General features: G+C 45.0%; 1 protein-coding gene across 3 annotated transcripts in view; it reads right to left on the reverse strand.

The window, feature by feature from the left end:
- FKBP15 (FKBP prolyl isomerase family member 15) overlaps positions 1-14,287 on the reverse strand; it is a 57,675-nt gene that overhangs the window by 20,867 nt on the left and 22,521 nt on the right. For 2 of the 3 annotated variants that reach the window (XM_029062500.2, XM_029062499.2), the window contains exons 8-19: positions 13,864-13,932; positions 13,421-13,564; positions 12,186-12,331; positions 10,940-10,988; positions 9,167-9,274; positions 7,969-8,071; positions 7,718-7,812; positions 6,156-6,270; positions 5,288-5,397; positions 5,007-5,114; positions 2,878-2,972; positions 991-1,093 (exon numbers count right to left, since the gene is read on the reverse strand). In XM_029062500.2, coding sequence (XP_028918333.1) covers positions 991-1,093; positions 2,878-2,972; positions 5,007-5,114; positions 5,288-5,397; positions 6,156-6,270; positions 7,718-7,812; positions 7,969-8,071; positions 9,167-9,274; positions 10,940-10,988; positions 12,186-12,331; positions 13,421-13,564; positions 13,864-13,932 — 1,245 coding nt within the window. The remainder of the gene's footprint in view (positions 1-990; positions 1,094-2,877; positions 2,973-5,006; positions 5,115-5,287; positions 5,398-6,155; positions 6,271-7,717; positions 7,813-7,968; positions 8,072-9,166; positions 9,275-10,939; positions 10,989-12,185; positions 12,332-13,420; positions 13,565-13,863; positions 13,933-14,287) is intronic. The other variant, XM_029062501.2, reaches the window with a different exon arrangement.

A 14,287-nucleotide genomic window follows, 5' to 3' on the forward strand; every position in this document is an offset into this window, starting at 1 on the left:
CCCAAAAAGTACAAATCAGGATACTGAGAGAGACTACAGCACAGAAAACCTTTCACAAGCTAGTATGCCAGAGTCAAGCTCTCTCGATTAAAGCTCCGTATCCCAAGGAAGAGTTTGTCTCCAACTTTTTTTGTATGCAAAGTTTAACAGTCTCCAATATCACTCCTGCTTCCAAATATGAAAGTAAGCCTGACCCACACTCAGCCAATGTCATCCAACCTCCATACAGTCTGGGCATGATGTTTGATTTCCAAATGACACCATTTAAAAGAAAAAATCTAAACATTTTACATCAGTCGCTATAAGAAACAAACAAAAACCTGTAAGTGCTCTGTTACTTACAAGAACGGAATATAGAGAAACACCTCACTGTTCAATGGCATGTTCTGACAGTGTGTTTGTCAATCTGTACTTCACAGGAATATGTCACGGGAAAGACACAGTTAACTTTCCATAGTCTCAGAGGTGACCATTAACAAAGCTTTATAAGTTGTGAAGAACTAATGTTGCAAGAGAGACTGTATCTTGTATATTTTTTAATCATGAATAAATATGCAAAGCTTAAGGGCCACTGACTCCCCAAACTGGTTATAAGGTCAACGTGAAAGATCAAATCTGAAATAAAAAGGCCACTGCAGAAAGTGGGGTACTCCTTGAGTAACTACTGTGTAGAAAACATTTTCATCCATGTATGCAAGCTCAACCAGATATCACACAACTGTTACTTGATTGGCTTGTTCTGGGCCAAGGAACCAAAACAAGAAACTATTATGTTTGTTATTTTCCTCCAACAGCTGAGAGAAGGACTGTTCTGAGCCAAAGTGTCCCAGAGCACTTCACATAAATCTGGAAAAAGCATTCATTAGACTCTGGAAATACTCTGGCTTTTTGAAAGATGGTCAAAATTCGGCTCAGAATATGGGAAATTAATGGACATATCCTTTGGTTACACATCTTATTCCTTTGTAGTCCCCACCCTGGAGACTTTACCTTCTCTTTCTCAGCATGCAGTACTCGGGCCTGGGTGTTTTCTGTGGTTGTTTGAAGTGTGTTGTTCCTCTTCTCCATCAGCAGGTTACTCTGCTCAACATATCTGTGAAACACACACAGGAACAATAATAATACTGATAAGTGATAATGGTAATGACTATGTAACTAATCAAGTGTTTACTAGGTGTCAAGGACTGGTCTAAGCACAGAGAGAGATACAAGTTAATCAGGTCAGACACAGTCTCTGTCCCACATGGAGCTCACGATCTAAGTAGGAGAGAGAACAGGTAATGACTCCCCATTTCACAGAAGAGGAAACAGGCACAGAGAAGATGGGAATCAGAAGGATCTGGGTTCTGCCACTTGCCTCTGTGTGACATTGGGCAAGTCACTTCTCTGTGCCTCGGTTACCTCATCTGTACCACAGGGACTAAAACCGTGAGCCCCTTGTGGAACACTGACTATGTTCAATCTGATTAGCTTATATCTACCCCCAGCACTGAGTACAGTGCCTGACACATAGTAAGTGCTTAACGAATACCATAAAAAAAAAGAACCCACATCTAAGGTCACCCAGCAGGCAACGTTATAAAGAAGGCAAGCAGGCTATCAATGAAAACAGCACCACCATCCTATTTCACAAGACCACATCCCGGCATTATCCTCTACTCATCTCTCTCATTCTCTCATGTGGTGTCCTTCAACCCACATATTCAATCTGTCACCAAATCGCGTCTGTTCTAACTTCACAACATTGCTAAAATCTGCCCTTTTCTCTCCATCCAAACTGCAACTATGCTGATCCAATCACTTATCCTATCCTGCCGGACTACTTTATCTGCCTCCTTGCTGACCTCCCGGCTTCCTATCAGTCCCCACTCCAGTCCATATTTCACTCTGTTGCCCAGATCATTTTTCTAAAAAAACATTCAGTTCACATCCCCCCACTTCCCAACAATAATAATGTTGGTATTTGTTAAGTGCTTACTATGTGCAGAGCACTGTTCTAAGCGCTGGGGTAGACACAGGGGAATCAGGTTGTCCCACGTGGGGCTCAGTCTTAATCCCCATTTCACAGATGACGGAACTGAGGCACCGAGAAGTTAAGTGACTTGCCCACAGTCACACAGCTGACAAGTGGCAGAGCTGGGATTCGAACTCATGAGCCCTGACTCCAAAGCCCGTGCTCTTTCCACTGCGTGGTTGTCCATCCACCTCATCATCAAACAGCAATTCCTATCCATAGGCTTTAAAGCACTCAATCAGTTCGCTCCCTTCTACCATACCTCACTGATTTCCTACTACAGCCCAGTCCTCTACCTTTGCTCTAGCGCCAGGTTGCTCAATGGGGCTCCATCTCATCTACCTCGCCACCAACCCCTTTCCCACATCCTCCTTCTACCCTGGAACTCTCTCGGCCTTCATATTTGCCGGATGACCATACTCCCCACCTTCGAAGGTCACATCACCTCGAAGAGGCCTTCCCTGATTAAGACTTCTTTCTCTTGATTCCCTCCTTCCTTGTGTTGCCTATGCACTTGGGTCAGTACTCTTTGAGCACTTGCTATTCACCCCATCCTCAGCCCTACAGCAGTTATATACCTATCTGTAATTTATTTTTTATATTAATATGTTTCTCTCCCTCTAGATTGTAAGCTACTTGTGGGCAGGGAACATACCTACCAACTCTGCTGTATTGTAAATAGCAATGACTAATGGGGTGACCAGTGCAGCCCTGATAGAAAGAGGATCTACTTGTGGTCAAAATGGATTCTCAAAAGCTAAGGTGAGCTGTGAAAGCCCCTCACCTCTTGTTCTTCCTAAGTCAGCATGTTAATTTGGATATTTAAAGAGTCTTTGTAGCAAATACTCTGCACTCCCCATTACCTCTGATTGCGTTCAATTAGTTCACTGATCTTGTCATTCTGCTCTTCAATTCGGTTGCTTTTTTCAAGTATCTCTTGCTTCAGTCTTTCATTTTCCTAAGTTCAAAAGAGGCACACATGCCAATTGATTTCTTCACAAGTGAAATAGGTTAGATACAAGAAAATCATTGGAATGCACACTAGACAAAGCTAGTCTAATCAAGTAGGTTTTGAGATAAGCAACAAGCTTATGTATTTTTGCATCTATGACACCATATTAATTCATTCATTCAATAGTATTTATTGAGCACTTACTATGTGCAGAGCACTGTACTAAGCGCTTGAGATGAACAGGTCGGCAACAGATAGAGACAGTCCCTGCCGTTTGACGGGCTTACAGTCTAATCGGGGGAGATGGACATACAAGAACAATGGCAATAGAGTCGAGGGGAAGAACATCTCGTAAAAACAATGGCAACTAAATAGAATCAAGGCGATGTACAATTCATTAACAAAATAAATAGGGTAATGGAAATATATACAGTTGAGCGGACGAGTACAGTGCTGTGGGGAGGGGAAGGGAGAGGTGGAGGAGCAGAGGGAAATGGGGAAAAGAGGGTTTAGCTGCGGAGAGGTGAAGGGGGGGTGGTAGAGGGAGTAGAGGGAGAAGGGAGCTCAGTCTGGGAAGGCCTCTTGGAGAAGGTGAGTTTTAAGTAGGGTTTTGAAGAGGGGAAGAGAATCAGTTTGGCGGAGGTGAGGAGGGAGGGTGTTCCAGGACCGCGGGAGGACGTGGCCCAGGGGTCGACGGTGGGATAGGCGAGACCGAGGGACGGTGAGGAGGTGGGCGGCAGAGGAGCGGAGCGTGCGGGGTGGGTGGTAGAAAGAGAGAAGGGAGGAGAGGTAGGAAGGGGCAAGGTGATGGAGAGCCTTGAAGCCTAGAGTGAGGAAACAACCCATTTAGAACTTCATAATAAGCAGTGATTTATGCTGTATTTAAAGTCACTAATAGCTAGTAGAATAAAATAGGTAAGGGAAACAGCTGAATGACGTAATGAAGAGAAGCTCCTCCAATGTTACCAACAAATTGTTTAGATTTAGATTTTATTTAGACTTTCCAGTTATCATCCAAGCAAAATGCAACTTCAGGGAAAGCAAAATAAGATTTCGGAGAAAGCGGAGAGCTCTAATTGGCTGCAATTCTGTGCTCAGTTCAGGCAATGATGAGATCATTTATCTCAGAATTTAGTTTTTGTCCACATTAGCAGCTATCCTACTCCCAATTTCAGTCAAGGCTGACAACTTTTGTTTTTTGTTTCTGTTTGTTTTTTAATGGTTCCTCACAGAAGCAGCAGAGAATGAGTGGGACATGGATGATGGAGGCAAATCTGCCACGCTTATTTGGGATTGAGGGGGAGAAGTAATTTATTTCACCACCAGAACTTTTTGAACCAGCCCAAGCCACCCTTTGCTGCTGAATGAAACGCAGAACGGAAGGTCTAGAGCACCAAAATGACAAATCAGGACTCTGGCTTATCTCACCTACCCCAGGAAGTCCAGTCCAGTTTAGACCCATTCCATTAGCAGGCCAAGGAAGAAGCAGTCCAACTTCTCTACTTAGGGGCTGGTCTCTCCCAGCTGCCTCTTTTGCTCAGGGACAGTTTAGTCTATAGTGCAGGTAGGGGTTGTGTATGTGTGCATGTGGGGGGGGGGGGGGGTTGTGGATATGGAGATATGGGTGGATGGGTGTGTGTGTAACTCTTCTTATTCTGAATTCTTATCTTTCGCTCCCTTTCTCTCACACTGTGTCCAGTCTATTTGCTCTACTTTGAGATACCTTTTCCTCTCTGGTCTCTGGCCCATTATACACCTTTCTTGTTTTTTAAATTCTTCCTCCTGGAAGCTCACCCTCCTGCTCAGACTCAACACTGGTCCCAATAATTCCTAGTCTACACTGTACTAAAAAGTACATCACTGATTTAAAAGTGAGTCAACTACCTGCTCCCCAAAACTGGAATTACTTTAGTCTGCCTACATATGTATATGCTTCAGGGGACACGACACTGATAAAATTCAAGAACCCAGACAAGAGGCAGCTGTTGTAAAAAAAGACAGCAAGCCTGAAACACCTCCCCTCTTCTCCAGCACCCTCACCTGAATGATCCTCTGGATGTTGCTCATGATCATACTGGTTTCCATAGTAACTGAAACACCAGGCAGCAGCAAGGAGTTACCAATAGCTTGTTTATGTAACTCTTCCACCTTAAGAGGAAGATCAGAAGGGACCTTAAGTAAGTGTCAACAAAAACTGGCAGCTTTTGAGACAACAAAAAGAAATCGGACTCCAGAGCTTGAATGAGGGGCAGACCACTTGCTGAGGAACCCCCAAAAACTATTAAGGGGTGGTCACCCACAACAGAATCCAATCCAATCACCTTGGAAGTGAGATGATCCATTTTATCAGCCACTTTGCCAACAGCCATTCGAATTTCAGTGTTGTGCTGCCGAGCCTCCGTCATTAGAAATGAAGCAACATCACCTGATCCTAAAATAAAAACAAATGGAAAAAAAATGAATAGTGGGACTGCCCTGGAACCCAAGCCAAGCACAATCATTAGAAAACATAGTTGCACAGGAAGAAGTAGAGGGCTGGGAAAGAGTGTGTTGGCAACTGAATAATGCTTATGAGACAACTGCTGGTTGTTCGAATTTCTAGGGTGTTTTTATTTTTAGAGGGCTTTCTAAATGATGGACAAGCCTCGGTCCTGAAATATCAGAAAGGGTAGCTAATGCTTTCAGCTGCTGACGACAGAAAAAGATGCTAGAGTTTGAGTTCCTATAAGGCTTATGGCTTAGCCAGCAGGGAGATAACTGGAATCCCTCCCTTCACTTCATCCTTGCGGAGTACAGAAAACACAGTATTATTTTTCCCATTTGGGTGAGGTAGAAAGGAAGGCCCAGGAAAGGTCAAGTCATTTTTTTCAAGATGGCCCAGGGAGTGGGTAGCAGAACAAGGCCAAAGCCTAGGTGTTTTCCCAAACATGATGAACGTAATGAGTTCTCAGATGATCCATTTTATCAGCCACTGTGCCAACAGCCATTCAAATTTCAGTGTTGTGCTGCCAAGCCTGATAATCATTGAATAATAAACCATCTGATCAGACACAGAAAGGCCAGGGAAGTCAAGCTGCAGTGTCATCCTCACAACATGAGAGAGAGTTTTCAAAACCTAGAAAAAAGCTTTGTTCTTTTTTTTTTTTAAGTTCAGGTTTAGATTTTTTTCAACACAACTCCAGTGCTCACCTTGAAAATGTGGAGCCTGGGAGAGCGGTGTTGGGTACATCTGTCCGACAGGCTGCAGCTGGGAGGTGGCCGGGGTCGTCTGGGGATAAGCGTAGGCTTGTATACCTGCATAGGGCTAAGAGGACTCTGAGTGAGTTAAAGGGAAGAGCCACATTTAACACCTTTTCAGGCTCAAACCTCGAAGGATACCTTTCAACAGTTCCCTAGGCGCATAATCCCGGTGGATCACCAAGTTGAGTGAGGGAATGGAAGGAAGCAGGACTGCCCAGCCATGCTACATGAAGCCAACTAGGTAAAATCCTGAGTTGGGACTGGGAAATTGCTGAGTCCTCCCAGGGAATTCTGTAGGACAGCTCAGTTGCAGCAGGTGGCACCCTTTCCCTCTGCAATGGACCTGTGGAGGAAAATGGAAGCCCTGCCCTAGAAGCAGGAGACTAGGTCACATGGTCTTTTCACCCTCTAATTGCACATAAACTGTGTGATTAAACCAAGCTAAAATGTTTTGGAAAGATTCCAAGTTGGATTAAAAAAGAGGAGGGGATTTATAAATTTCAAATTTTCCAGTTAAATGGTACACACATAATAATAATTGTGGCACTGTTCTAAGTGCTGGGGGAGATGCAAGGTGATTGGGTTAGACACAAGTCCCTGTCCCACATGGGCCTCACAGGCTAAAACCTCATTTTACTGATGAGGTAACTGAGGCCCACAGAAGTGACCTGACTTGCCCAAGGTCACAAACAGCAGATGAGTGGTGGAGCTGGGATTAGAATCCAAGCCCTTCTGACTCCCAGGCTTGTGCTCTATCCACTAAGCCATGCTGCTTCTCCATAATTTCTCCTCTCTCATCACTAGGCTACCAAAATAAGAGAGATCAGGAACTCAAAACACCTATAGCTGACAAATTCATTGCTTCCATCCCTGTAGAGTTTGTGTACAGTGAGGAGTTGGGATTTCAGCAATAGCTCCTGATGGTTTCTCCTACTGAAACTGATGGACAAGACTCAGTCCTGAGACTTCAGAAAAAGTGGCCAATGCTTTCAGCTGCTGGATGACAGGAAAAGATTCTAGAGTTCCAGTTCCTATGTGGCTTAGGGCTTACCCAACAAGGAGACAACTGGAATCCCTCCTTAGAAATCAAGCAGCATGGAAGCAGTATGGCCTCGTGGAAGGAGCACGGGCTTAGAAATCGGAAGTCCTGAGTTCTGATCCTGGCTCTGTCACCTATCTGCTGGTGACCTTGGGCAAGTCACTAAATTTCTCTGTGCTTAATTTCCTCAGCTGCAAAATGGGGATTCAATACCTATTTTCTCTCCTACTTAGACTGGGAACCCCATTCAGGTCAGGGAATATGTCCAACCTAACTATCTCGTATCTACCCCAGGATTTAGAACAGTGTTTGACACATAGTAGGTGCTTAGATACCACACCCATCTTGCTTAGGGAAATTGTTAGGTGTTAATGACTAAAGGAGGGGTAAAACCAGATTGACTGAAACTGAAGTGACAGAACCAAACCTATAACTCTGTTTCAAGTCAATATGGCTGTGATCTTCTCGATACCTGGAAGGACTGGGCATTTCCATGGGACTGGATCGCCGCAACTGGCATTAAGGCAGTGGAAGGCACTTGGAGCCCAGGAACGGAGGCCTGAGGTGCTGAAATCAAGTGAGAGATTTTCTAGTTTTTATTTCGGGCAGCAATTTATGACGGAAGCCCCAGGGACACACTCAGGAAAATAGATCTAGAGCGAATGCAGAGGGGCTTAAAAGATGGTTGGTCCAGAAATTCGGAGATGCAGAGAACTTCTTTACCTTGTAATGTTCTCTGTGGCAGTGTCGAGTGAGCTGGCTGAGAAGAGGACTGGATCAGTGGAGCAGCCATGGACTGCCCTGCCCCTCGCAGAACATTCGGGTCCTGAAACAGTTTCCACAAGTCCTCATTAACTTGAGCTGGCTAATAATAAACACAATAATTATGGCATTTGTAAAGCACTATGTGTGAGGCACTGTACTAAACGCTGGGGTAGATACAAGCAAATCGGGTTGGACACATTCCCTGTCCCACATGGGGCTCACAGTCTCAATCCCCATTTTACAGATGAGGGAATTTATGCCCAGAGAAGTGAAGTGATTTGCCAAAATTCACACAGCAGATAAGTGGCAGAGCTGGGATTAGAACCCATGACCTTCTGACTTCCAGGCCCACGCTCTATCCTCTACACCTCCTAATCAAGTCTTTCTAATCTCCAAAGCACAGGCAATTTTGCTAGAATCGCTGCTTCTCTGAATTTTTTGGTAAACACTGCATTGGAAAGGGTATCTTCCTAACTGGACAAGTCACTGTGGACCTCAGTTTCCTCATCTGTAAAATGGGGGTGCAATACTTGTCCTCCCTCCCCCTTAGATTTCTGAGCCTCATTTGGGATAGGGACTGTGTCTGATCTGATTACCTTATCTCTACTCTACTCCAGCACTTAGAGTGCTGGGCACACAGAAAGCACTTGCTAAATGCCACTATTCTTCTTCTTCTTATTATTATTATGTTACAAAGTCTCTCTGAAGCCAGAGCTCAGAATTTCCTGGCAGTCCTTGCCCCAGGGTGATCAGAGGATCAATCCAAAACTTTATTCATTCATTCAGTCATATTTACTAAGCCCTTACTGTGAGCAGAGTACTGTTCTAAGCACTTGGAAAGTACAATTCTGCAACAAAGAGAGACAATGGCTGCCCACAATGGGCTCACAGTCTAGAAGGGAGGAGAACCCAGGCGCATGGCAGGTACTTTGACTTCTTCAAAAAGCTGTTCCGATTAAGCGCTGGGCACTCAGACTTCCTTATGGTCCCCAAAGAAAAGGACAAATGGTTCTAGAATTGATATTCTGTGCATGTGCCCTCAATCCCAGGTACAGAGGTAGCAGTACATGCTTTTTGGGTTGAGACTCCCGCAGCCTATCTGGCCAGGATCAACTTGTCTGGCTCTAATGCAGGGTCCCAACAGCCCGGGGGGTACCTCCATCTCCGAGTCACTGGAGTCCACTTGGGGAGACAGGAAGGGGAGCATGGGCTGCCCCATTTTAGCCATCCGAGAGATCAGCTTTGTTTTGGCCACATCAGGATTCTGGAGGAAGACAAATCGTTCTGTTCATGAACTACGTCTTTCAGCAGTTTCCTCGGCTGCTTTGTCCTCCCCAGTCGACACCCTTCTCTCTGCTTACTGGTTCATCAGGCCCCGATATACTCTTCATGACTTTCTTAGTACCACACTAACCCTCTACTACCAGTTCTAATTTGCCTATCTACCTTCCCCCTCCCTCCCTACTGAGGGAATCCATACACTAGCTGGGACAGTGGGTCCATGGTCCCTTTGTCCCCAGAGGTGGCCCTGATCTTTCAGGCCTCAGTCTCCTGGACTCTGGGCTGCCCCAGCAACCTATATTCACTGCAGTCAATGGTAGCTCAGACAGCAGACTTGCCAACAGGCAACTAGTGGCTCCTTTAACAGTTAGGGTGACTCACACAGACTGGGCCAGGGGACAGGCTCACTTTACCATCAGTCAATTAATTAATTAATCCATCCATCTGAGAAGCAGCATGAGCCTGGGGTCCCGACCTCTGACTCCCAAGCCCGGGCTCTTTCCACTAAGCCACACTGCTTCTCTATTATTTTATTGCTACTATGCAATTTATTTATTTATTTATTGCTATCATGCAATCAATCAATGATATTTACTGGAGGCTTACTGTGCGTGGAGCACTGTATTAAGCCCTTGGGCAAGTACAACAATAATAATAATAATGATGATGGTATTTGTTAAGCGCTTACTATGTGCCAAGCACCGTTCTAAGAGCTGGGGTAGATACAAGGTAATCAGGTTGTCCCAAGTGGGACTCACAGTCTTCATCCTCATTTTATAGATGAGGGAATTGAGGCTCAGAGAAGTTAAGTAGTGACTTGCCCAAGGTCACACAGCAGACAAGTAGCAGAGCCGGGACATTAGAGTTGGTGGACACATTCTCTGCCCTAAAGGAGCTTACGGTCTATAAGAGCAGAGACAGAAACTCCTCATTTTCCCATCCAAACCCTGTCCTCCCTGAGATTTTCCCATCACTATACTCACAGCCACCCTTTGCACTTGAATAAATACCAACTTACTTACCTTTGTATTTAAACACTTATTTATTCTCATATAAAGTTTTCCCACTCTCTTTTCCTTATCTGTACACTGCTTTCTATCTGCCTTCCGCATAAGATTGTAAAGGTAGGGAATGTGCTTTTTATCTCTGCAGTGCACGACTCATAGTAGGTGCTCAATAAATAGCAGTGATTAACTGACAGTGGGGAAGAAAAGAGCCAGGAGGCAGAAAGCTAAAAAATGGTGGGCAGCAAGTGGGGCAAGTATTCACTCATTAGAATTTATTGAGCACCTGAGCAAGGATTCTAATGTCTTTGAGGGCTGTGCTTGTGTGTCTTGCTATTGGAGTACTCTCCAGGTGCTTAACACAATGCTTTGCACTCAATAAAAACCATGAATGATTGATCAACTGCTAGGTGTTTGGCCAAGTCCAATAATACTGAATAGTAATTTATTAACTGAAGTATTTGTTAAGACAGCCCCTGCTCTTGAGGGACTTACAATTTAATGGAAGATGGAAAAGGGAAGATTCAGGAGGAGGAAATCTGGAAAAAGGTTACATTTACAAACAAGTCTCTGTATTTTCACGTGCATTTATCAGTCAATAGACTTGCATAGAGAGAGTTCATTCAGATTACCATAACACTTACTGCAAGCTGTTCACTGATGGAGTTTGACTTGTTTCGGACAGCAGGCTCTCTGCAAAGAAACACCACAATCATTAGACTAGGGGACCCCTCTGACACCCAAGTCCAAATTACAAGGAAGTTTTGAACATTTTCAGGAGAAAAAGCCCTATGTGAGAACTTTTACTACTTCTGGATAAAAAGTCAAGTCCGGCTATGTAAAGTCAGAAGTTTCAAATAAAAAGGTTGAACACAAGGTATTTTTCCTCATGAAAACATTTCCCTCAACTCCACTTCACCCAGATCCTGAGGGTTGCCCAATCTCACCTTGTCTAAATGGTTATAGTTGAAACACCATAGTCAGTGTTTAATCAATCAACCATCCATACTGAGCGCTTACTGTGTGCAGAGCACTGTACTAAGTGTTTGGGAGAGTACAATATAACAGAGCTGGTGACTTAACCAGTGGGACTGGGCCCAACGACAAACTAGTTAAATAGCAATTCTGACAAGTAACCGAGGCATTTATCACATACTCCTAGATGGCAATAGGAAGTCTGACTACCCACGGTGCCCATGGCACTAAAGAAGACATCTAGTCCTGCTGCTGGTCCAGTGAAAAGAACACAGCTCTGGGCATCAGGACACCTGGGTTCTAGTCCTAGTTCAGCAAGTAAAGGAAGATCACCTAGGGGATTCTGTGAGGTAGACAGCCTAGCAGGAGTACTGGAAAATGGCTGGTCACCAAAGATGGAGATCTGCAGTTGCTATCAAGATAACTGCCTGCTGGGTGATGGGGCTATGGCACAGTGACTCTATGCCTTTATACATTTTTTTTTAAAGTAAGTGCCCTTCAGCATGTGCTGCACCCCTGCACCCCTTCTTGCTTGTTACACTCTGCTTAACCATTAGAACTATAAGCAATTTCTTTGGGCGGGTTCTAGGTGCTGAAGTCTAAGAACCAAAACCTGTCCTTCTTGGCAGGTGACTCCATCACCATCAGAAAACACCCGTATTTTACCAATGGCAAAGCTGTACGAGGTACACATCTTGTGCCCCTATTTAGCAGAACATGACTACCCAAACAGAAATGAAACCTGGCAGTGGTACAGCTGCATTTTCCATATACAATAGAAGAGGATTTATTCTTGCACGTGGAAGTGCCCAAAACTCTGGGTATCCAAAATGAGGGAAGGCCTTTGGCTCTGATTCTCTCGAAGACACTCAGAGTTTGACAGAAGAGAAATTTGCTACAGGTCTGAATTCTTACCCTGGTTTGAAAGGCACTGAAGGGGATGGTAGTACAACAGGATCCGTACAGAGTCTGTTGGTGCTGGGTGATGGAGAAGGAGATGCAGAATCTCGAGAACAAATACTGCTCTGCCCATCGGAGCCAGGATCTTTGGCAAACTTCACCTAAGGAAAGAGGGTTCAGCTCGGTTGGACAGTTGGAACATTCTCCCAAAGTTCGCTCAAGAGACTCACTGTGGTTTGTTGAGCACCATTAGCCATAACCTGCAGAAGCGCAATGGAGAGAGTAGCAGGCAGGAGGCAGGGTGCCTGGGAGGCAGTGTCCCAAAGGAGGTCGAATCTCAATGGAGGTGTGCCTTGGCAAAGGGCCCAGGAGAGGGGAAGAGGCGGGATTTCGAGGCAGGATGCCAGCACAAGAAACAGCACCGAACAGAGGTTTTGGAGTGGGAAGGAGGACTGCCTCCTCGGGGCAAGGATCTGAAAAAGTGGGGAGGGAAGAAAAGTGGGAAGGGAGGTAGGGAACAAAAGTTATTTCTAAGGGTGCCTGATGGTCAGGAGCATATCTCTGTGTAGTGTGAGAAGCAGCAAGGCCTAATGGAAAGAGCACAGGCCTGAGAGTCAGAGGACCTGGGTTCTAGCCCCTACACTGCAAATTGTCTGCTGCTTGACTTTCTCTGGCCTCAGCTTCCTCATTTGTAAAATATTCTCCTTTCTACTTGGACTGTTAGCCCCATATGGGATGGGGGCTTCGCCTGCCCAGAGAACTTGTATCTACCTCATAGTAGTACTGCACATAGTAACCTCCTAAATACTACAATTATTATTAGCTAGAGGGCAAGTGGACCTGCCTGGACCAACAGCCTGGCTCTCTCTGCTGCTTCCAGACCTGGCTAGAATCTTGCAAGCTTTTTAAAAAAATTTGTCCCCACTTCCAAAAGCTCCAGAGAAGGGTGGTTGAATTTGGAGCTGGTGGCCTAGCTTTGTTCAACAAACTCAGGTCCAAGCGCAGACACAAAGTAATAAAGAAGCTCTGCATCTCCTCCGAGATATTCTGGTTTTGCCACAACTTGGCGAGTACTGTAAGGTAATAAAGCAAAATATGTCTCTACAGAGCAAAAATTCCAAGCTCTCGTTTAGGAGGCGAGGCACTTCATTTTTACTTCAGAGACTGATTTTAAGGTCGTCTTTCCCACAAGACCAATACACAAAAGTGGCCAAAGAATGACCAGGTTAAAAGGACACTGCAGAACTCACCCGCCTGACCTCCACTTCAAATGCCAAGACCGCATCTGAAGGGATTCGGCCACCTAGCCCTTCTGATCCATAAGCCCACGCCGGAGGGATGATGAGAAATCTTTTTCCCCCTTTCTTCATGCCCAGCATTCCATCCTCCCAGCCCTGAGGAGATCAGAAACACAAGGTTACAAGTCTTCCAGCATGTGCCACTTCAACACCGCCCAGAAACCCTCCGGACACCAGTATTCAACCACACAGGACCTCAAGAGAGCCTCTTTCTCATCCCTCCGCTACAGACCGGATAGTTCCTACAGAATACTCATCAGTCTTCTATAATTCAATCCTGTAGTCATCCATTTTCACTTCAAGTTGTGTCCCTAGACTGCCCAGTAGGACCTGGGGTTTGGAACGAGTAATAGTCTGAGCCGCGTAAAAAACTGAGAAATGCTCAAGGCTTTTACCTTAATGACTTTCCTGGATCCCAGCTTCAGACGAAGCAATTTATCCTTGTTAGTGGTGGAGTCAAACACCTGCACAAAAGTAAGGTAGTGGGGCCAGTTAATTAGGAATTGCCAGGAAATGGGAATGTGCAGTTCCTGGGTTTGAAAATAGTCAGGATTTTTATGATATGATATGAAGCAGCATAGTCTAAAGGAAAGAGTTTGGGAGTCCGGAGAACCTGGATTCTAATCCCAGATCTGCCACCTCCCTGCTGTGTGACCATGGGCAAGTCACTTCACTTCTCTGAGCCACAGTTCCCTCAACTGTAAAATTGGAATTGCAAACTTGTTCTCTAACCTGCTTAACGTCTAACTATCCCAGCACTGAGTATAGTGCGCAGCATGTAGAAAGCACTTAATAAGTACCACAATTATTACATTAATC

This window comes from Ornithorhynchus anatinus, chromosome 4, assembly GCF_004115215.2.
Source record: "Ornithorhynchus anatinus isolate Pmale09 chromosome 4, mOrnAna1.pri.v4, whole genome shotgun sequence".
Taxonomy (NCBI): domain Eukaryota; kingdom Metazoa; phylum Chordata; class Mammalia; order Monotremata; family Ornithorhynchidae; genus Ornithorhynchus; species Ornithorhynchus anatinus.